A 23,960-nucleotide genomic window follows, 5' to 3' on the forward strand; every position below is an offset into this window, starting at 1 on the left:
ATGTCATCTGCATGGCTGTTGCTCTGAAGCAGAATGAATGGCTCACAGGGTTTACACACCTGAGAGACAGTTTAGGGACATTGCTTCCTTTCCCCGGTGAATCCCAGCATGAATGCGGTGCCTATCGAGATTCTATCTAAATCCTCTCAGCACAAGGTCACAGAGATTGACTAAAACCACCTCAACTTCATTTTGTATGCTCAGTTTCTCTTTCCCTGCTGTCATGCAGTGATTGACTTGAAAATGTTCCTTATGGATTTTGATACTGAGTAACAGACAGAAGACCTAAGCAATCTGCTTGACTTAATGGTGCTAGAAATATCCATATTTCTGGTATGACTGTGAGGGAGGCGCAGAAGCTGCACTGACCCTCTCTCAGATGTTCATTACTGACTCCATTTTGTATCATGACACTGGACTGAACCAGCATACAGGAATTTGAAAGGCACAGTTACATCAGATGTGAATACAAATTTTATGTATTTTTAACTTGTCATGTATGAGTTGGTACCAAGGGCTCAGTCATACAACCATCTAGACATAGATAGTAGACCATGACTTCAGGTAGACCAGGACTGCTCAAAATCAACAGAATGAGAAGAGATTACACTCAAACCGTGAGACTGAGCGTTGACCATAGTTGGTTTTTGATCTTTCAATGCTGAAAGAGCTAAACAGTAAGAGAAGTTGTGAAGTGTTTCCAGAAGGAAGTTGTTTCTGTGTGAAAAAATTGCTGGCATATGCTAGGCAATACATATTTCTTTGTGCAGTCATAGCTGAAGTAATGGATGAAGAAAACCTATCACTGTATCAGATGGGATTTCTGAAGTAGGGCAAATTGCAAGGTCAAAGAATAGATGTTCCTGCAAGTGATTTCAAAGTATTAAGACACAAACCAAGCATTTTTGATTCACAATGGACAAAAAACGTCCTTATAACAGTAATATTGTGCAGAGGGTTTGCAAGTCATACATATCGCCTGCATCTAGCTAGATACATGTTTAGAAAAATGATTTCCAGATGAAGAGCTTGAGCAACTGTTAAGATAAGAATGCTTTCAAAAGACATAAAGGCTATATATACAGAGAATACAACAGTCAGATGAAGTTTAAAAGTATTGTTTTAATATACTGAGCTTGATATCTCAATGTCTGGCGGGCAACTTTCAGAAAGATATCAGAGATTTTATGTGGATAGCAGAAGCTTAGGACAGACATCTACGTAAATGATAAGCACAAACTAGTTAAATTTATTTCTTCAGTAAAAAAATAGCCTAGAAAAAAGATAAGGTTGGGGAGATGGAGTGTGAAGAAGATCTGACAAATATTATACTGGGAAGAACCAAAGGAGAAAAAAATCTCCAGGAGACAGCCGAGGTCAATTGTTTCAAAAGCAACTGACAGCAGAGATAATGAAGCTGGAATTTAGGTTTTGACATTTTGTCCAGAAGCCGTACAGATGATAGTTATAAGTTAGGCTTCTTCACTTAATTCACAGCATAGATCTATGACTAGGATGTACAAATGGTCTTTGTTTTACTTAACTGTGAAGCGTGATAAAAATAAAGCCTAATTCATTCTGTCACAAAGAGTTCAGTTTATGATCTATGAGAATTCCATGTACCAGTCTGAAAGGAGTAACATAAATCTTTCTCTGAAGTTCTGGACAACAGTAGAGAATAATAAAATGCATTTTACTCTTGGGATTATATATATACACCTCTATCTCATATATACCTATATACATATATTTGCATAAATATATTCTAGATGTCTGCATAGGTTACATTTTATGCTCAGATAATTTGGACCTGTGCTTTGCATTTTGCCACTGTAGCCATATGCTATTTATTAATGTGAAGAAAAGCCAGCTAGAACTGTTTTTCACTGGGCATCAAGGGCAGGGATAAAAATGGTTTGTTAGGAAAAACCAGCTAAAATGCTTGATACATATGTAAGTTTCCTTAGACTGCATTGTGAGCAAATTTTTAAGACTGTGGATGAGTTAGGAAAAAGGCAGAGAAGGAGTTACATAAATGACACAGCCATCATGATTGATCACAGAAAATATCCTTATAGCAAGGCAACCCTTCATTTTGATAGAGATAAATCCTTTGTTTTCTTCAGTGAACAGCAATTAGGCTGGTAATATTGACATGTGATGTACAAAGGGGAGAAGACCTGAGGGATGCAGGAACAGACTGCTAGACAGAATTCACCTCATATAACGTTACAGATCTAAACCACAGTTATCTGCATTTGCATGAATATATCTATCCTCTGTTTGGAGACAACTGGGAGGAATAGGCAACTCCAGAATGGAGTCAACTGCCTCGACATATGTGCCTCAAAATGAGATGGTTACTTCTCTTATTTGACTATAAAAGAAGATGTGGCTGATTATTTTAAAGGTAGATTGCTAGGTTAGGGCAAATGAGCCTGTTTTTTGTTTTAATTCTTCCTTTCATTTCCTTGGATTTTTATAATTTTGGGGTGAATACTCAACACGATGGCAAAAATCCTACAGAGTTGGAGAGAGGTAGACACCACAACATTACACTGGTACTGTATAAGAAGCTGAAATTACTCTTATCACATTATTATTGTGTTTTATTTACTTGAATATGTGTTAGACACTGATTGTATTCATCTGTCACACAGTGATAAAGAAATTCCTTGCAGATAAAATTTCTCTTTTAGATATGACAAGAACCCCACAGCTCTAGCAGGCAGGGGTGCTGCTGCCCTGTGCATGGACACAGTCTTGTGCTTCCCAGTATTAATCTGTTCACTTATTCACGGAATCACAGTGTCAGAGAATAGTTTGGATTGGGAGGGACCTTTAAAGTTCTTCTGGCCCAATCTCCAGACAGTGAACAGGGACAGGTTGCTCAGAGTTCTGTCCAACTTGACCTTGGATGTTTCCAGGGATGGGACCTATACAGCCTCTCTGGCAACCTGTTCTACTGGATCACCACCTTCATTTTAAAGATTTTTTCCTTATATTTAGTCTGAACTTACCTTCCTTTGGTTTAGAACCATTACCCCTTGTCCTGTCTCAACAGACCCTACTAAATGTTTTAAGTGTTGAAAGACCACAATGAGGTCTCCTTGGAGCCCTCTCTTCTGCAGGCTGAACAACTCTAACTTTCTCAGCCTTTCCTCAGAAGAAAAGCCAGAAGCCAGCCCTCTGCATGGAAGAGATTACAGTGGTTGGCAATGAGGAGACTGCACCCTCACATTCTCCTGAACTAACACAAGTATACCCTCTGCAAACTGGAACAAGTGAATGGACCCAGGAAGTGTTTTCCAGTGCTTTTCTAACAGTGCTTTGTGCCTTTCATTGCAAATTCTTGCTATTAACAGCAGATGCTTAAAGACCCTGCAAAATAAAAACCTACCACATCTCTTCTGTTTTCAATTGAGCTGGAATGAATTGTTCTAATTCTGGCATTGAAATCAAAACACCCTAAATTACAGTAATTTGTTTCTCTTTGTGAGTCATTGTACGCTCTGAGACTGCACATTACTCAGGCTTTCAGTAAGGGTCTAATCCTGTGGGCTTCTTCAGGCCAAAGATCTCAGTTAAGTGAGGTGGGGCTCTGCTGTGTGGAGAACCCACCCCACAGCCTGGCTCAGAGCACAGTGTGCTCTCTAGTTCCAGACACAGCCAGATCCTCCAGTTCTGTGATGGGGAAATACACAGTGTCACCGACATGAGAAAACATCGTTCACTGCTGAGCCTGTGATGTTGATTGCTTGAGCAGCTTCTGGTTGCTCATAGGAACTCTGCCAGGCAGCAATCTGCTGCAGCAAGGAGGCAGCCCTAAGGGAGAGGATAACACGTCTCCCGGGAAATAGGGTTTGGTCCCTGCTTTCCCTCCTCTGGCTGCTCCAGGCTGAGCTCCAGCTGTTCTTTCACTCCACTCTGCTGCAGTGGCTTTTAACCATTTCTCAATCCCACTTCCTCACACTCTGGTGGTGAAGAATGCAAGATGAGGAGGTAGGAAATGCATCCCAGTTGTTTGAAGCACCTAATGCTTCCTGGGGCATTCTGGGGCTGCTGGAGGTAATATATTCAGGATTACGAGGGTGAGTGTATTTGGTTTATGTAGCAAGGTTTTGGTAGTGGCTGGGCTGCAAGGATTATCTCTGTTAGAAAAGATCAGGAACTGACTCAGTATCCAACACAGATACTCGATCAGTTCTAAGATACACCTGCCAGGGTCCAAAGCTGAGCCCATCACTGGTGTTGATAGTGCCTCTGTGACAGCATTTTAAAGAAAGGGTAAGAAAGGCTGTGCATAGCTGGGGGGGAAAGGAGTGAGAAAATGTGATAAAAACAGCCCCGAAGATGCCAAGATTGGTGAAGAGAGAGGGAGATGAAGTGCCCCAGGTGCCAGAGCAGAAATTCTCCTGCAACCTGTGGTGGACTATGGTGATGCAGGCTGTTTCCCTGCAGCCCACGGAAGACTACGGTGAAGCAGATCTCCACCTGCAGCTGTGGAGCTGCTCACACTGGAGCAGGTTGATATGTCCTGGAGGAAGCTGCAGCCTGCAGAGAGAGTACCACACAGGAAAAAGGTTTCTCACAGGAATTGAGGACCATGGGAGACTCATACTGGAGCAGTCCACCTCTGAAGGACTGCATCTGGCAGAAGGGACCCACTCTGGAGCAGTTCTTGGAGAATGGCAGCCTTGAAAGGGCCCATGTTGGAGAGGTCCATGAAGAACTGCATTCCATGGGAGAAAGCCCATGCCAGAGTAGGAGAAGGGCACCAGAAGAAGGCGTGGCAGAGATGATGTGTGATGTACTGACCACAACCTCCATTCCTCATCCCCATGTGCCACTTGGTGGGGAGGAGGTACAAGAGCAGGGAATGAAGCTGAGCCCAAGAAGAAGGGAGCGGGGGAAAGGTTTTTTTCATAGATTTATTTTTATTTCTGTGTCCTACTTTTACAATTAATTTGCAATAAATTACATTAATCTTCCTCAAGATGAGTCTGTTTTGCCTGTAGCAGTAATTCTTGAGTGATCTCCTTGTCCTTATCTCAACCCATGAGCTTTTCATCTAATTTTCTCCCCTTACTGAGGAGGTGGAGTGAGAGGGGCTTGGTGAGCACCTGGCAATCAGCCAAAGTCACAAACACAGGGAGGACTGAAGAAAATCCTATCACTACTATTTTATGAGGAATATATAATAGTAGCACCTCAAGAAAAAAAAGTACCTGTAAGGTAATCAAGGCATTCCAACAATTTCTTCTCCCTGGTAAAATCGAGTGCGAAAGTATCAAAAGTATCGTTGAGATTAATTTCAGGAATTAGAACCTGGGAGGATGCAGTTGCCATGGAAACCCTGTAATGAAAAGAAAAATGTCTTTTAGCCCTCAAGGCAAAACGAATTTCATATCAAGGTGGACCTGATCAATATGATTGTTATTGCTTCTCAAAAAGCTTGGCAAAAGCCTCCACATGTATTTTATTTATAAAATACATATTTATTAAGTTAGGAACTTCTTCTTCCACTTTTATTTTTGAGAGCAAGATCTCCAATTTTTTTTTTTTATTGAGCTTAGGTCTAACATGCAGTGTCAGGTAAGATCTTAACAAAATATTGGTCAAGCAACAATATACCTTGAATTCTTGTTAATCACCCATTGAACCAAAGAAGAAAGAGCACTATAATTAACTGAGTTCTAAGCAATTCTAACAGATGCTGCATCTCTCCCAACCCTTGTTTTCCCAAGCAGTTCCTTGCTCCAGGCATGCCTTGGCACTGCTGTCCCAAGGGCTTTGTGCAGTCCCCACACCTCCTCAGCTGTTCAGCACAGCACACTGCTGTTAACTTCAAAAGGCACAGGAGGGAGATAAAACAAATAGATGTCAGCATGGTTTATTTTAAAAGGCTTTTCCCTGCAAAACATGTGTGCAGACTTATATTTCCTCCAAAACTGAAAAGTTTCCTTGCCTACCTCATTTCAGGAGCTACATCAACATTTTCTCTGTTCAGATGTAATAATACAAAGATACGAACTTTTCACAAGAAAAATGCCATGAAGAAGCATTTCTCAGACCCTTCAGCCTGGTATCTCAAAATGCATATTTCTGGAGACCTAGATACTACATATGTTTATAGAAAGTTTGACTGGTCTGAGGAGAGAGATCACTAAATCTTTTGCTACACAACAGAAATTGGGCAAATGTTTCAGTTTGGAGGTAAACAGACAACCATGCATGCGTTATCCGTCATTCATGACACATCTAATCAAAGTATTTTATTGCTTCAATTTAAAATTTTCCCAAATTAGAGTACTATTTTTCTGTAGACAGGACTGAAATGACTCCAGGACAAATGTTGACTAAGGACTACTTTTTCTTTTTTTTTTTTTTTTTTTGTGTAATATTTTAGGAAAATACAATAAGGAAAGTCAAAAACTGAGCTGTACATCTCATTGTCTTCAGCATAGTTTTCAAAAGCTGAGCTGAGGAGGTTTCCTAGTAAATATTCTTGTTACAGTCAGTTTTCAGCATTGTTTTTCTTGCAGCTGTGGATGTAGAACTTAGTTTAAAGTAGATCCTAGGACCGTTTGGGTTTTTTTTAATATCACCAGGTATTTTTGGACTGTTTGGGCATATGCAAAGGGTGCTCTGTATTTACATGTGTTACAGTCAGTTTTTGAGGACATCAACAATTCAATATTTCAGACAGCATGTTGCCATATTAAGTTCAGAGGATTGAATTTTGTCCTGTAATTCTCCCTACTGTTGACACTGTAAACACTGACACTGTACTTGATTGGAAAGGGTTTTTCTAGGATAAATGTATTTCACCTACTGTAAATAATGCACAGCCTAAATAATCAGAGTGTATGTAATGACTTTGCTTGCGTAGCTGCCTGTTGTGCTTAAAACAGAATATTATACTGCAATTACTTTGAAATGTGTGGATGAGGAAATGCAATGAGCATGATTTCAGGAGACTGCTTTAGGTACTGGAGCTCTGAGCCCTGGTGAGACTGTTACATGAGCAGCCTAAAAGCAAACAAAATGTTGCTCACCACATGAGAACTAAGAGAGTTACTTGTGAGGAATAATTTTTCAATCCAATTTTGCCTCTTTTTCCATTTCCAATTTGTCTGCGAGCACTTGGTGGTTTTTTTACCCTTAGTTTTATTCACTGCTTGGAATGATTCTCTGATTTTCAGGGTGTTCACAGCCATCTCATTACAGACAGCAATCTATGATAGCCAAGAATTAAGTTTGATTGGGCACATATGTCAGCTTGTCTCATTTCTGCTCTCCCAGTGTCTCTCCTGTGATTGTATTTATGATGCAACTGCTCACACTGTTCAAGTTCAAAATGGAGCTTCTCTGAATATTCCCTGGTAGTCAGTTACAAAGCTCTGTGTCTCCACAGGTTTCTGCCCTACTGCTGGTTCTGCTGAATACTGAAAAAAAGGGCAAACCCCCACCTTCAGCTTTTGATACCTGTAGTTTTACTACTGGCTTCAACTGGGATGCCATAATGTTGCTCGGTGACAGAATACAAACCACGGTCTGAGAGACAACATATAACTCACTGCCTTGCCTGGCCTTGCCTGGCTTTGCCTTTTTCAACTGATATTCATGTCTCTGAACCTGTAACAGGCAACCCAGTGTTGCTGGCTTATTTATAAAGTGATAATTAGCTTTGATGAAGACTGATACAGCACACCAGAGTAGGTGATAGAGTTAAAAAACCCCCAAAATATAATAGGAGCAGAGAATTTCATGCTTTGTATTTGGGGGAAATTGGCTGGAAAATGTGAAGTTATAATGTGAACCCGGAAATACAAAAACCAGCTATTTAAAAAAATTAATAAAAAGCCTACTTTTGATGTCTTTCTTCTTTGTTGTCCATATTCTCCTTTCTTTAAATTTTTTAAATTTTTAAAAAATTTTTTCTGATTGATTTCTAAACAGCTGATATTAGAGCAGAATATTTTTTCATCAGAAAAACTCAATGGGAATGTTTCAGCATTCACAGCATTGCACTGAATACCAGACCAAATTTTCAGATAGCATGGTACTTTGAGATGCTTGATATATCTGGCATGCTGAAGAGGAGCCAGGATCCTGAAAGGAGTAGAAATTGCCTGCACCCAGGGACCCAACACAGCAACTGCTGTAACTTCCAAACCCCTTGGACTGTTGAATCTCCATCTCTTCAAGATGCATGGTGCAGGTACACAAAGTTACACACTTCATAATCTTGTAGCTTGCTATTTGTGAAGAATATGAATCCATTAAGATAATTCCCAGTTTCTTCTAAGGCATGTACTTGCTGCCTGATTTCTTTATCAATTTCAGAATTTTTCATGAAGTAGGAATTTCAGCCACAAACCTGTTTTTATTAGTGTATTTAACATCAGACCTCTGCTTGGCAACCATTCTACCTCTTTTACTTGTGCACGGTGTTACTGTTCTAGCTCTTAATTTGCACCCTCTTTTGACTGCTCCTCTTCTCAAAGGGATGTTTTGATTTAGCATTACAGTGAGGTTCTTCCCACTCTGGTACAGCATGAACTAGCCTTTTGTGGGAATATGTCAACTGCCCCCCTGCCTTTGACCACACCTGTGATGTGACAAGACAATACAGCAACTATGACAATCCAGCTGCCTTAAAGTGTGATTTTCCTTTTCATTGAGAGGAGTGTCTCCTTTACCTTTCAGTGATGTTTTTAGCTGTTTGCAGGAAGCGAGCGTGATCATTCTCCTTCAGCGACTGCTCAGCCTGAGAGATGAGGGATGTCGAGCGCTCGATGCACTGTTTGCAGTTTGCAATCTGCTGAGCCAGTTTTCTCAACCTCACCACCTTGAGTGGAAACACAGGAAAGCAGTCATGTCTCTAAGGTCACAAATCATGACTGAGTTTGCAATTCAGAAGCAAAGCTGGGCAAAGGAGCAGTTAGGATGAATGGCTTTGGTGACAAGAGCTTCTTTCACACAAGCTTTGTGGTGAACTCCATCTAGCCATGTAATATTTTTAATAAGGGACAGGCACAGCCTTTCTGCCTAAATATTTTCCACATGGAAAACAACAGGAGAGAGCCAAAACAAGCACAGCTGGCCTATTTTCCAGCAGAAGGAACGTCATTTCCTGGTAATTTCTGCTTACATGATAACTAAGGGCTATTTAGATAACCATTTCCCTGAAATTATGAGATCTGTGTTAGAGGCTACTTATAGATTAACTACTGTTTTTCTATTACTTAGGTGAGCTTCATAACAAAAAAAATCTGAAAATAAATCTTAACAGAAAAAGACTTCAATTCTATTAACAATGCATGCCTGACCTTCTCATTATGTGCTTTTAGTAAAACAGGGTGTTTTCTTGCTGGATATTTTTAACTGGACAAAAGCACAGTAGTGTAGGAGAGCTGATTATTATTACTGCAAACATACGTGCTGGAGATAAACACAGTAGATGTGACTGTAATCATTAGCTGAAAGGTTAAGGAAGGGCACAGTCCTCCGTTTAAAGACAATGTTGGCTAACAAAACTTTCAGGAACTACAATAGTTCCTGAAAGGTCTGGGAGTCCTTCCCTTTGTTATCACATCAGGATCATAGTTTTAACAGGAGTAAGAAATAGGAAGGAAATTAAATAATTCTGGAGTTTAGAAAGGCACATTAAGACCCAGTTACATGCAAAATGAGGAAACTAACAACCAAGTGGGCTGGCAGAAATATCCAAATTTATAATCAAGATAACATTCCCAATCTCAGGAATTAGGGCACAAACTATGAAGTTGCTGAGTTGTCTTTCAGATATATTGGCATCCTAAGCAGTGATGAGGGTATCTTAGTGCATGTATCTGACAACAGAAACAAGTAGCAAAATAAACATTCTTGAAAAACTTTCCAAATAAGATACTGGCCAAATGATTTGTGTCATGTAACATTTGTATCTCTTTAAAGATAGAAAGAAAAAAAGAGGAGAAAATGTTTGGAATGCACAGATTTTGGTACTGCTAATGATTTGATCAGCTTCTAGGATGAACTAATTCCATCATATTTCCTGTAACTGGGCATTTTCAAAGATTACAATTCAGTCTACACCAGTGCAACCAGTGAAAGGTTCACTTTCACTTTTTTTAAAAAAATTATCTATTTATTTACTAATTAATTAACAAGCAAACAGTGAAATGAAATAAATGTTAACTTGTGAATTTTTTGCACTAGAAGGCATGCCATGATTTGTGATGTCTATATATGAACTATATTTTTGACTTGATTGATTCTTTTTTATATCTTCAAGAAGATGAAGATGATAAATTGAAAAAGGAAGAGTCTCATCTCACTCACTCCCCACCCACTTCTGCAATGGTAGGAATGACATCTGCCCTAGGATTATCTTACCTAGTTGATATTTCCTTCTTTCCTGTCACATCTTCTGTGGGTTTTTATCAGGTTTGTGTGATAGGTGAGATTAAGTATGGAGCTGCACAGGGTTTTCAAACTTGTGTAACTGAATCTGCAGCCTTGCAGGCACAGCTAGAACCTAGTATGTGAGTGTTTCCAGCTCTGTAGCCACACCTACAGTCCTACAGAGAAATTTGTCTTGCTCTACCTTCCAGAAAGACCCTTAGCCATAGGTCCCCTTAAAGGAAGATACCTTGGGCAGAATTTCCTGTGGCTTTTCACATGGGTCTCTTGAGACCCTGAAATCTTTCAACATATACCCCATTTGAGTCAAAGCATTCCAGATCTTAACTGGACCTCCACTGATATAACTTTCAGTTCAACAAAACAGAACAAAGAACAGGGACAGATTCTGATAACATCTCTATTCAAATAAATTTGGAGTCAATTGTATTAAAAATCTTCCATGCTAGTGGAAATTAGGATATATCTTTGCAAGCAACAGAGTAAGTTTTCTACTTCATTGGCAGCACATCTGGTCTCTCTGCATAGAGAAACACAGCTGAAACAAAAACGAAGAAGGCCATCTACTTCATTTGAAGGGGATTATATTTTGTTAACAGCATGAGGAAATTCAGGTTTTGTCACACAGTGTACGGGACCTGTGGTTTCAAACGTGTTTAAGTTAGCCCTTGCCTACAGGCCTTTCATTTCAAGTTAATTGGAATATCTTGACAGCCACATGAACCATTTAACCTGCGCTTGACATTATTCCTTTGCTGAGCTTTTCCCACACAAGAAGAATGAATATCTGGCTTAGTTAGTTTAGGAGTTAAACAGTAAACACCTTGTATGTAGAAAATAAAAACATAAATTCAACTCTAACGCATTTATGAATTAACAGTTAGCTAGCAAAAGATGTTGAAACTTCAATATCAGAGATTTTTCCTGCTCAATGTGTTTGCTACTCATAATCATGGAACTTCAGGACTTAGAAATGCATACCTAATTTAATTTCTTGCACACTTTTGAATATATTTTTTTGTAAATAAGTTAAGACTTCTTATTCTCACAAATGGCAATGACTGGAACAAAATTTTTATGCAATAGTATTTGAATAAACAATTGAAGTACTTAGGGAAAAAAAAAGATAATTGCAAGACGATTCTATATGCTGTGACATTTTGTTAAAGTTAAAACTTTGGGGGAAATACTGTCAGGCACATAACAGAGTGAAGGAAACATTAAGTGGACATAATTTAATTGTCATTTAGCCTTCATGACCACATTTCTGGTTTTATCCTTAAAATCTGTAATCACCTGTAGTGAAAGAAATTCCAAATAAACAGTTGAGGTCTAGCATACTAATCTTCAAGGATTTCATTCTTCTTTACATGAAAGTAGCAGTAGCCAAGGACTACACAAGGACTTTCACAAATTTCTGCTAATAATATCTGCAGTAAAAAAAGCTGCAATCAAAAGGAAACAGTGTTGACCCACTTGTGATCTAAAGAATTAAAGCTTTTACCTTTCCTTCCTTGATTTTGGTTCCAATTATTTGTCGTCTTTGCTGGATTATTTCAATGAGTTGGTCACATTCTTCCATTAGCTTGGTTTCTTGGCGGGAGGCATTTACCTACGAAGTAAAACATTATGATTAGCAAAACCTTTTTTTGACATTTTCCTTTTCCATTTTCTAATTTAAAAATCGCAATTTCTAAAATGTTGGGTTTGGCTTTTTTTTGCTCTTTTCCATGTATGATCTGTGTTATTTTAAGTCCCCTCTTTTGGATTTTGTGAAGTACTGAATTGAATCTCAATATCTTGTTTGCAAGAGGCAGGACTTGCAAATAGATAATCGGATATTTCTAACTCCAGTGAGAAGTCTGTTCTGGTGAGTATTGAGTGGTGTCAGCTCTAACACACATCAGTGAGAAGCGAGGTGTCTTCAGGAGGTGCTTCACACGTCACAGTTTGCAGCCACATAAAGCACTGCAGTGAACACCAGTGCTCTTAGGAGCACAAGTACTGGATCAGAGAGTCCATCTGGTGCAGTATCCCCTCTCATTGCTGTTAGTGCCAGCATCTGTCAGTAAACAACGTTAGGGGGAAAGGAGTACCAACGTGTGTGATGACTCCCACGAATGTTTTCTTGTCCTCCAACCACTTGCAGCTCAGTCTTCTTGAACCAGACACAATTAAACATCATTACTAATACTCAGAATAATTATATTACGTGTATTTATTTAGTCTCTCCTTCAAACCCTGGAAGTGTTGGGAATCTGCATCATTCTACAGAAATGAGCACCACAGCTTAACTCACAGTGAACAACTGCCTCCTTTTAGATGGATTTGAACCTATCTCCTTCCAGCTGCATTTAATGATCCCAAGTCCTTTTACTGGAAAGGACAGTGAATTACTGATACCATCTATATCCATATATTGGTTCCTGAAAGATTCAAATTACCAAATATCCAACTATACCAAAGCATGTGTTGGCTGTCTTAATTATTCCTGTTTTGCCTCAGCAATGAATCAGATAGAAAATAATGCGCTCATGTAGTTTTCTAGAGTAGAAATATATGAAGAAATGAAATTTTTTTAGTGCAAAAAGCACTTTTTTAGTGCAAATATTAGCTTTCTATAGTAAATGTTGACTTCTTTTTAAAAAAGAAAACAAAACCTATAGTAGAAAAGTTTGGGTTCTTGGATGAATATGTTTTGTTTCTGAAGGAGACTGACTTTTTCAATGAAAAGTGAATATTCTGTACAACCAGAAAAAAGTACTTCCCCTTCAGCAGTTGCATGTTTAGCTTACACATAGCTTACACAGTCAGAGAAAAAGGTAAAAAGTTCTAATCATGTTAGAAAAAAAAAATAAAGAAAAAAAAGAAAGGACATTTCAGAGCTATGTTCCCATTTGCACTTTGCTTAAAGAGGGTAAGAAGGTAAAGCAGCTTTCAGCCCTGGCTAATTGCCCCTACAGCCATGTCACCTTTTCCACTGGGATAGTAAGAGTCAGTGGTGAACAACAATGGGGAATAGTTTCAGATGACAAGTAACTATATTGCACCTCTTGGTTGTTTTTTCAGTCTGACGAGCCCCATGATCTGCATCAGTATTCTTTTCTTTCCTTCCAACAATGTGTTTAAACATGCATTTACCTGTAAGCACATTATGGAACTCATTAAGCTTAAGCAAATGCTTATATATCTAAATTTGGACCAGAACCAATTTTACAAATAACCTTCTTATGTGAAATACGCAGTGTCCTCCAGGCAAAGAGGGACTTGTTTATAAAGACCTGCTTTTATCAAGGTTTTGGATTATACATCTCAAATCTTCATAAAATTAGTTTGCACATTTTAGAGGCTTAATTATTAATCAAGACATCAAGATTATAAAGAGTGAATACATTTGTTTCTGGAAGGGGTCATATGTATTTGCAAGTGTTGATGAAGATGTAGAATGTATTCCCACCATGCTGTTTTAGGTGCCCATGGATCTCCTTACATTTGCTGTTTGCCCTGCCTGGCTTCTCGCCACAGTCCATGAGGAGAGACGGAGCATGAAACAGCTCACCCAAATCCTCTAGCAGTGCCACTGTCTCTTCACTGATAGCTCAGGTAACCTAGAAAAGTGAGTCAATCAGCACTGTTCCTCCTATTCCCTCTATTCCTGGTGTCCCACCACCTCAGCTGCATCGCGCATCTTACTTGTCATGAAACTCTGCAGAGCTGCTTTCAACAAGCTGTACTGTGCACCAGTTTCCCAGCCCTGATTTCAGTTTCACTAGTGGACTGAAATTCCACCAAAGAGCAGGGAATCCTACACAGGCTCAGCCAGAGGCAGCGATCACATCCACTGCACGCGGGCACAGCTCCTGCATCAATACCAAGGTCGGCTCACGCCACAGCCAACTTCAACACTTAATTACAGTAACACTTTTGGCACTTAGTTATGGTAACACTTCATGGGATTTTTGAGTAGCTTCCACTCAAAGTGTTACTTCTAGCACCACTTACATCACCAATTTACTTTGTCAAGCAGACCTAATTAATTTTTGGGATAACTGTCTTGAAACACAGAGTTACAGGAAGGTTAAGTCAACATTGTTTCATTTAATGCTCTGGTTGATTTGAATAATAATGTATTAATTGGATCTTAACCTAAAAAGCTCTACACTAAGAAAAACAAAATGCCTGGAAAAAATCTCTGGATTTCTTAATGCACTGACTGCAGACTTCTCTTTTTCTTTGAAATCTGAAAAGTATACTCTTTTATAAACTCCATTTGAAGACATTTCCAACTTTATAGCTTGGACAAACTTGTTAAAAATGAAAATAATATTCTAAAATTATATGATATGTCTGAGCTTTGTATGAAAAAAACCTCAAACATTTAATATGGGAGCTTTTCTCAAGCTGAAATACTCCTTAATCACATTTTCAGCCCACAAAGCCTCTGATTCAGTAATAACTTTATAATCGAGCACATGCATAATTTTAAGTGCACTATATTAGCTGTGGCCCTAAAGGGACTATTTGTGAGATTACCACTGAATATTATTTACTTGCATGTTCCCAACGAGTTGTATGTCAGACCAAAGGCACATGGTCATGTGTCAAAGAGCCACAGGCATGGATCAGGGCTCTGCTGTACAGGTGCTACAAAAATACCAGAATAAGAATTTTCCTTCTGCTTGAGTCCTTTGATGAACAGCAACCTTAACAATAACTTCCAGCTGGGCAGTCCAAGGAATGTGAGCTCTGTCTGGTGAAAATATTTGAGGTTTTACATTCTACATTTTTTCCACATTAAAAAACAAGCCCTCTTTCCAAGGAGTTTGTTAAGAGACTGAGAGCTGCCTTATAAAGGTCTGGTGACTGTGTCACATACTTTGCGAGAGACTTCAAATCATACAGAGGGTTGATTTCAGTCTGGGCCTCCTCCACCCAAGATGAATGTTGATTCCTTAATCTGATGTATCTGTTGTCTGAGAGTTTATGCTAGACTTGGGGACATCTTTCTACAGAAAATTTCACTGACATGAAAACACTTAGTTTTGGCATCAACCAGTTCCTTAAACATCCATGTCCAGAAATACTTTGAACCTAAAGCTCTGTCTTTTATTGGTATAATTTTTATAAACTTATTTTCCATGCCACAAAACAGTTTTAAAACTGACTAGGAGGCCTTATGACTTAGCAAGAGCTATGATGTCTACAAAGAAGAAAAAGGACAGATTCTAGTCCCCCTGCTTTTGTGGGGAATTTATTCCCATTTCTGTAACATACACAGACCTCAAATACTTTACTGAAAAAACCCAACAACTTTGCAAATTTCAGGTTTCTTTCCAAGTTTTCCAGACAGATGGGTAGAGACTGTTGCTCTTTGCCTCAGGAAGTAGGTGTAGTTAAAATAAAGAAAAATGGGGGTTCCTCAAATATCTGTCTGGAAGCTGGAAACAACAAGGCCTCCCAACCCAAAGGGGAGACCAGGCCAGCTGTTCCCAGCTCCACAAGCTGAGAACTGATCGGGAAGATGTTCTGCCCTCTGTAGAGGCTTCCTAGGCTTTCATCTTCAGGGACCTGAGTTAAATTGCAGCTTAGCTCATAAGAAAATGAATGTGGTGGTTTCAAAGTCCCCAGCAGATGTTTGGGAAGTCACAAAAGTACAGAATGACTAGAGATTCGAGGTTACAGTGGAGCTTCTATGGTTAATTCAAAAGCAAACCGAATCAGAGGGCTGGTTTCATACCCACGAAAACTTCCTCAATGAATATACTGAAGCAAAGGATTTTTTTTAGTGTCTCAGCAGAATTTTTCTTGCAAGAGCAAAACTCTCCATCTGAGATTCCTTATGGATGAGGCAATTCTCTCCACAAGTGGAAATCCTCGTGTGTCTTTTTGGCAAATAATCTCTAAGTGACAAGCAAAATAAGACATCCTAAATTACAGGGGGTCTGCTTTTTAAAGGCTACACTGTCTGTGATAAATTCATCAAAACCAGAGCAATTTTTATTTACTAGTCGTGTGCTGTTTATGCAAAATGTAAGAAAGTAGGTTGTAGGAAGAGTCTGATCTTTGGAAATTGCGACATGACTTTGAGTTTCAGCTTCATGATTTAAAAATTGTCTCAATTCCTTAAAAAAATAAATTCTTTGCAGCTGTGGCTGTACAGGCAAAGAAGAGGTATGAATTTTTCTTTATGCATTTGAGTTGATGGTTATAGAATGACTATATACTCACAAGAAAACAATTACTGTATATTCACAAGAAGACAAAAATACCAGAAAAGTAAATCAAATTATTCCACTCAAAACCTGTTACATCATTGCCACATAACTTCACTCTATATTTGAGCCTGAATTTCTTCTTACACAAAACCTAGAAACTGAGATTAAAAAAAATCTAAAATTTTTACATATAATGGCCGATACCTATTTGTTCTAGGAAAACTTTCTTCATTGTCATGTAGATGTGGAACACATTTTCTTGGATCCCTAGATCTTGGTCCCTAGATGAAGTAAAGGATTATACTGCTCTAAAGAGAGAGGCCTGTTTATTTTACTTTATGTTGTAAAGAGAGTAATTTTCTTCATAGAGCTACAGTACATCAATGTAATATTTTAAAGTCATCCATGTTTAATTTATTTATTTAATGGAAATACAGAGGATAGTCATTAATGTATATTTATGAAAAAATTTCTTCCCTTTTTTTTATGACCATACTGAATGAGAGTTGTGGATTCAAACTTTCTTTATTTCATATCCTTGTTTGATAATACATGTTGTTTAATTTAGTCTTCTGCAGAGCAAAAGCAACTCTTGGAAAATAACTTTTTCAGATTTATCCCTAGTCTGCGTAAATCTGATTTTATCTGTGATGACAAACTGTGCCTTTGGAAATATGTGATATTAATCAGCTTGCCATCTGAATGGATCTTCTACAAATTCTTTACTCTGAAATGGTGCAAAAAAAAGCGAAATGGTCATCTTCCATCTCAAGTGTGCCAGAGGCTTTGTTTTTGTTTGCATTCCACATCTATATCTAACCAGGAGACCTGTGTTTAGAGGCAGTCTCAGTGCAGGTTAAACAAAGGTCAGTGCAAAAATATGCCAGCTTACTCTGGCTACGTAGGAATTTTGTGAATGAAGGATCGATTAGGCCAGGATAGCTAAACCACTTTGGGTCAGGCAGATAAGACTATCTGCCCCAATCTTGACTAAAAGTAAACCTTTTTTAGAAGACTGAAGTACTCATTTTCCTTACTAAAGTATTGTTTTAAAGTTTTTTGTCCTACTGTGCTTTGAAGCACATTGTTGAGAAACTAACCAGCAAGACATCAAGAAGTCCCCTGGTGACATTTACAATCTAATCCCAAAACAAAAAAACCCCCAGAATTCCATGGGGGAAAAAATTATAGGAATCCCATTATTTTTGCTTATTTTTTTTACACTTTAGGTTAGTCCTTTCTTTAAACCTAAATAATGAAAATACTTTTAAATTGAACAATATTTAATTATTTATTGTTTTTACTTTGTTTTTCCTGCTGACATTAAGCCTTTGTTGCATATTGAGCAAAATATTCCACTTCATGTGTTTCATTTAGGGTGGAAAAACAAAACTATCAAATAATTTCAGAAGTTCAAAGGACTGCCCATCCTTTCATGATGTTGAAACTAGTGCACTTGTAAACAATAGTTCAATACTTAAAACTGTCACGCAGGATCCAGCATCTTTAGTGTAGTGTTTAACATGCTCACAAGAGGACCAGTGCCTTTGGTCTCCTTGCTGCTCTAGTTACTCTTTAGCTGTTTATGTTAGGCAGAAAAATGAGGAATTCAAGAATATTTTGTTCCCATTGATGCCATGAAGATTTTTGCCTTTTCTTTTATACCCCTGTTATACCTTTTACAGCTTCTGTATTCTTAGTGCTTTTTGCCTACATTCTTGGACTTGTTTGTCAAGCTAAGAGACTAAACATTTTAGAAACTTTGTAATTAGGGATTAGTGTGCCTCAGACCCCAAGGTCCTCTCCAGAACATATTCTGTAAACCAAGATAGAACCATCCAGGGGAAGGTTCCTTGGGGGGGGGGGGGGGGGGGGGGGGGGAGGGGGGCTCACTTGAGCCTCTCATTGGGGAATCTTTGCTAGATATGCTAATTAGTAAAACCTATAATGTTATACCCAGTGTTGGAGGGACATAGAGATACAGAGACACAGAGACACAGGGAAAGACTCGGTGGGGTACATCTCGATGCATATGACCTGGACGTGTACACCTAAGGATCCTTAAAAATAAATACCAAGGTAAAATCCCTTTTCCCCTTCTAACCGTGTATGCCTCTTGATTTTAAGACCAGGAAAAGGCATCACCATAACAATAAAAGTCTCAGAGACAGTAGGTTCCATAAATTGACATTTGGACTGACAAGTTACAGTCTCTGATAGCAGGCACAAAATATTACCTGCTGCATTAGTTAACCAGGGGTTAATAGTGAACGAAGCTACATTTACTAGTCTAAGGAAAAATTCTTGCAAGAATATCAGTCTAACAAAAATCTGAACATTTGGATATGAGACAAAGCAAGAGGTGGAGCAAATCAGAACTGGCCACCTTAGCAGGCAGTGGCAAGATCTGCTATTAGTTTATATACAATCTGTGTGACCTCTTACCATAACTATGACTCCAATTTATGGAAGGTACAAAAAATGGTTGTAACATACTCCAGCACGTGCCTAATCTGTACATAAAATGTACACATAAGTGCTGCAGTTCCACAGTTAGGGCAAATTATGCATTAGTAATTTTTAAAATCAATTTAATAATTCTTTAGGGAAATAGTATTTGACTACTAGGCTACGGCTTACTAGGCATGCAATTTGGGACATCCTTGAATGAATATTCTGTATCACCATATGCCATGCTGCTTGTTTTGTCAGTTTTTATTTCTAAAGTTTCTCTTTTCAGATACTATATAAAGTTTTAGACTCTGACTAGGGCGTACCTGAGGTTTCCATTGAATGAAATCAACTTTTATGAGAGTGGAATTAAATGTAGAATGAAAGTAATTAGAAATCAAAATAGATCATGCCACATATTTCATCAAATTAATGTTAGTAGAGAAAGAGTCTCCTGTACCTTCTCTCATTAGAAACTCTCTGCGAAAAAACAAGTGCTGTAAACCCCATCTTAGGGTTTTATGAATATCATCATGTTTGCTAATTTGTACCTTCCTGTGAGTGAGAACTCCCAGTTTCCTTCAACTCATATTTTCCTGTCTATTTCAGAAATAAAAAAATATCACTTACTTTTAGCACTTAAATATAGCAAATAAATGAGCTGCTGAACAAGCATTTTCACAAAAATGGAAGATAGTGGGGCAGAGGAAAAAGCAAATTTTGGTGGAGATCTATTCCAAATTATCTGACAAGTTATCCCACATATTCCACAGTGAGGGTAAGCACTTATCTAACCCATTGGTCCTTTCCTAAAAAACCCCCCAAAATCCCCAGCAAAATAGACTCCTTATTCCAAATAAGGAGTGGCTCTGAAGGCCATTTGTTGTGCTTTAGACAGCAGGATTTACATACAGGCTTTCCAACTAAATTTTCCTATAGAGAACTTCTCAGTTTACTTGGGTTTTGACAAAAATAATCCCAAATCTCAAGGAGTGAGTACCATGAAAATTTGTGAAAACAAAGTACTCACTGTTTTTTATTGTCACAGACAAAGCCTCTTTATTGTTCAAGTGCCTTTTGGGAATTGTATTGACAGATGAGTTTTGATTTTGCTGTCTCTAAAGTAACAGAGAAACCATAGGTATCTCATACAAAAATTTTGCATTTTGTTGCAAAATTTGAAGGAACTATCTTGTAGAAGAAATCTTACCAGAAATTCAAAATTCCATTGTTATGTAACTTTCGTGTTTGGCTCATTTCTTTTTTATCAGCCATCTATAAAAATGGCAACAGCAGGATTTTTAGGTTCTGCCATTTTCTCTTCATTGGTTTTGCACTACTGTTTTACACTGATATAAATGCATCTGGTATGTGTGAGTGTTGAGTATCTATGCCAGTGAAATAAAGGTTTTTTCCACTTTTTGTGCAGCTGATTATATAACGACTATTAAAAACACCATTTGACATACAAAAACCCGATTTTTGATTGGGACCTTTACGCTGAGATTTAGCCTGCAGCAGATCTTCAGAAGTGAGCTAGAAACGGAGCATTTCCATTACATACAAAGAGCAAAGGATGCAGCGGATTGAGGGTTACACAATTAGAGGAAAATGCCTCCTCTTCCTTATACAACCAAAGATTATTTTACAGTGTTGTCCAGAATTCGCTTCCTTTGACGTTTGGTGAATTCAAAACAAAACAAGCAGAAAGACTGAAATACAGATGTTATAAAGCTGTCTGCAAGCAAAACCTATTTCCTTTCTCCTCCCCCCTAGATAATTGCTGCAATTTCTCCTCCAGCTGAGTTCAGATTATATTTCTGTCTAACAGATGAGAAGCTTCATGGTATTGACTATATAACAGACATTTAATCATGTATTTCCTAGAAGAGATGAGAAAAACAGTCCAAAAACAAAACTCAAATTGCCTAGAAAAAAAGTAACTGGCATAAGAGTCTCATGCTCAAATTTGTGCCTTATGTCAATGAATGCCGTGATCTAAAAGACTTGTACAGAAACCTCACACAGTCATAGAATGGAAATTATGACAAAGAAGCAAATTTTCTGTGACACAGCACTTTGTCGGGCAGAGAAACCTGTAACACTAAAACCAAGGGGGGAGAACCTTTCCTGATTCAACTAAGAAGTGGCTAAATCCTGAGCTGCATACAGCTGGAAGAGGCACAGCCAGGAGAGCAGGATGCAGCCCATCACCTTGCATGTGGCAGGCGTGCAGGGGGGGTGGCAGTGCTGCAGTGCTCACAGGCAGGGCAGGTGTGCTAAAGGCCACACTGGATCACTCCAGCACCCGGCAGGATGGAGGGAAACCTGGCTGTGGGTTGGGGTGGCCACAGGGATGCTGTCACCCAGGGATTCACCATGTATCCTGGGCCTGTCAATCCCAATTTTACCACAGTGTTTTTGGAAGACTTGTGAAAGGGCCGATGAAGAAAATTTAAAGATAAAATTATCCAAGACAGTTTTTAATGTCCTTAAAAAATTTTCTGCAGATACTGTCAGATGTGTGAATGCTGTGAACTAGGACTACAAAGAAATATATATCCAAGCAGTAGCCATTTCTATTCAATTTTCTCAGTTTGTGGAGAAGGCTCGATTTTATCCTATGAATCTGTTTATCATTTTATGCAGCCAACCCTGCCATCCCAGGGGAGGCAGCCACTGCTGCCTTCCCTGCACTGAGTGAGGAGCAGAGCTGCCTCACCAGAGCCAACCCCGCAAGCTGCCCTGGGTGATGAGGTGCTCTGCAGAAAGCAGCCAGGACAAAAGCATGAGGTTGTAGACCTGCCATGGTCTCTAAGGAAGGAAAACAAATCTTTCCTGATTAACAGCCTTCAGGGTTTCTGCAAAACCAAGTAATGCCAGACAGGATTACAGAGGAAGGGAGAGTGGAAAGATAAAAAAATTAGTGTAAAACAAAAAATGTGTTAGAGATGTGTCTGAAAGATGAGTAGAACCAGTGTGTCAGTGTACTCCTAAAGAAACAGAAAGAAAAGGGGACAGAAAAGTGTTACATTCTCAAGCAATCACATTTCAGGGTGTGGCTCCCTTTGAGAAAATGAAATCTTAAAAATTGTTACTGTAAGCTATTAGCACAGACTATACATCCATGTTAGGCATGAAAGCAGACATTCAGATACTAAAATTATTATTATAAAATGCTTAATATTATATCTTACTTAAAGCAGTAAAGAATACATGTTTGGCTTGATTTATTCACAAAGGTTTTCCTGCTCTTATGACCAGAACCACCCACAGGAATGCAAGACTGGAAGTGAACTTCCTGAGTGTCCCAAGATGAGGTTCTCCATCAGGATAAATCCTGCCATAAATTGATAAACTCCATCTAAAAATAGGCAAGGTTTATGCCTCCATTGCTGTGATGAGAGGCCAAACCAGATACCCTCTCCCCAGTGGCTGGAAGGCCTCCAGCTTCCAAATAATCAACATCACTGATCAGTCCTTGCCTGCTAGTGGGAGAAAAAAGTGAAGATAACTGTTTCAGAAAGGAATAAGCATTAGTTTTAAAATAGAGAGATTGGGATTTGGCCTTTGCTATAGATGAAATTACAGTTGGGAAGGATGTAAAGGTGGATCAATAATCTGCCATAAAGCTGGTTCCTGGGAAGCCACTGACAACTCACTTGGTTGATGAGAAACAGTGTCTTTGTGACAACATTTGATTTGTCTGGCGGGGATTCATTTATTCAAAACACAAAGAGCCTGTTCGTTGTTCATTTTTGGAAACATCAGTTTCTGCTCCATATCAAAAGCCAAAAAAAGACATTCCTTTTTAATTTTTCATGTCATATTGAATTTTTTGGCTTATGACATGACAAAGGCTTAAAAAAAATGTTACCGTTTATAGCTACAAATAAATGGTAATTAGCATGACTTTCAAAAGTTTATACATCTCAGAATAAAATCTTGGTAACTTTAATACAAGGAATAATAATAATTTCCTTCCTGGCTTGTTTTTCAAAGTTCAAACTATATGTGAAACAGAAAACTTATTTCCTATTTTTTTTTTAAACTGGTTTTAAAGCCCCCAAAAGCTAAATCAAAATTAAAATTATTTCAAGTTAGGTAAGGAAAATCAAAGTAGGCAACAGAAGTCTTTAAACCTATGTTTTTATATGTTTACGAATGATGTACAATGTATTTTACATTATTATCTGTAATATAATATATCTAAAATGAAAAAGAAAGCACTCGCTGAAAAATTAACTTCCTGTTCAGTTTCAACATTTGAGTGAGTTCATATGCCAAAACTAATACAGTCATTGGAAACTTTTCCAAATATTTTTTAATTTTAAATTTGCATCATTAATGTTTTAGCTTATATATTGTTTTTTTTCATTTGGGTTCCTGGCTTGGGATGAATTTCTCTTATAAGCAAGCAAGCAGAAAAGGAGTGTACTGACTTTTCAGAAAATCTATCTAAGCCACAGCTTCTCCAGTGCTGGAGACATGCACATCCTATCTGAACTCTTCACAGAGCTCTGAGAAACAGAGATAACTTTAAAGTTTACTTCCACATCCCACTTGCCCAATTTCCAGCACGGCCGAGGTCCAAGGTTTTGACTGAAGCTCATTTCTTAATATTTTGCTAATTTAAATGCTAATTAGACTAATTTGATGAATAAAACATGGTAGGAATTCATTAACAACTATGCTGTGATTGCTTTATGTCTACAGAGAAATTTTCTAAAACAGGACTCCAGGGACAGTAGCACATCTGTTACCAGCTGAACAAGTTGGATTCTTTGTGATACTAAATTTAGAGCTGGTAATATATTGCAGAACTGCAGAGAAGATGGAGGAACTTTAAATTTTACAGACCTAGCA

At 38.4% G+C, this 23,960-nt stretch overlaps 1 protein-coding gene across 4 annotated transcripts in view; it reads right to left on the reverse strand.

Annotated features, from left to right (window-relative positions):
- MID1 (midline 1) overlaps nt 1-23,960 on the reverse strand; it is a 249,910-nt gene that overhangs the window by 27,728 nt on the left and 198,222 nt on the right. For all 4 annotated transcript variants that reach the window (XM_048329100.1, XM_048329093.1, XM_048329111.1 and 1 more), the window contains 3 exons: nt 11,933-12,040; nt 8,706-8,854; nt 5,229-5,356 (listed from right to left, as the gene is read on the reverse strand). In XM_048329100.1, the coding sequence (XP_048185057.1) occupies nt 5,229-5,356; nt 8,706-8,854; nt 11,933-12,040 (385 nt within the window). The remainder of the gene's footprint in view (nt 1-5,228; nt 5,357-8,705; nt 8,855-11,932; nt 12,041-23,960) is intronic.

Source organism: Corvus hawaiiensis, chromosome 2 (genome assembly GCF_020740725.1).
Source record: "Corvus hawaiiensis isolate bCorHaw1 chromosome 2, bCorHaw1.pri.cur, whole genome shotgun sequence".
Lineage (NCBI taxonomy): Eukaryota > Metazoa > Chordata > Aves > Passeriformes > Corvidae > Corvus > Corvus hawaiiensis.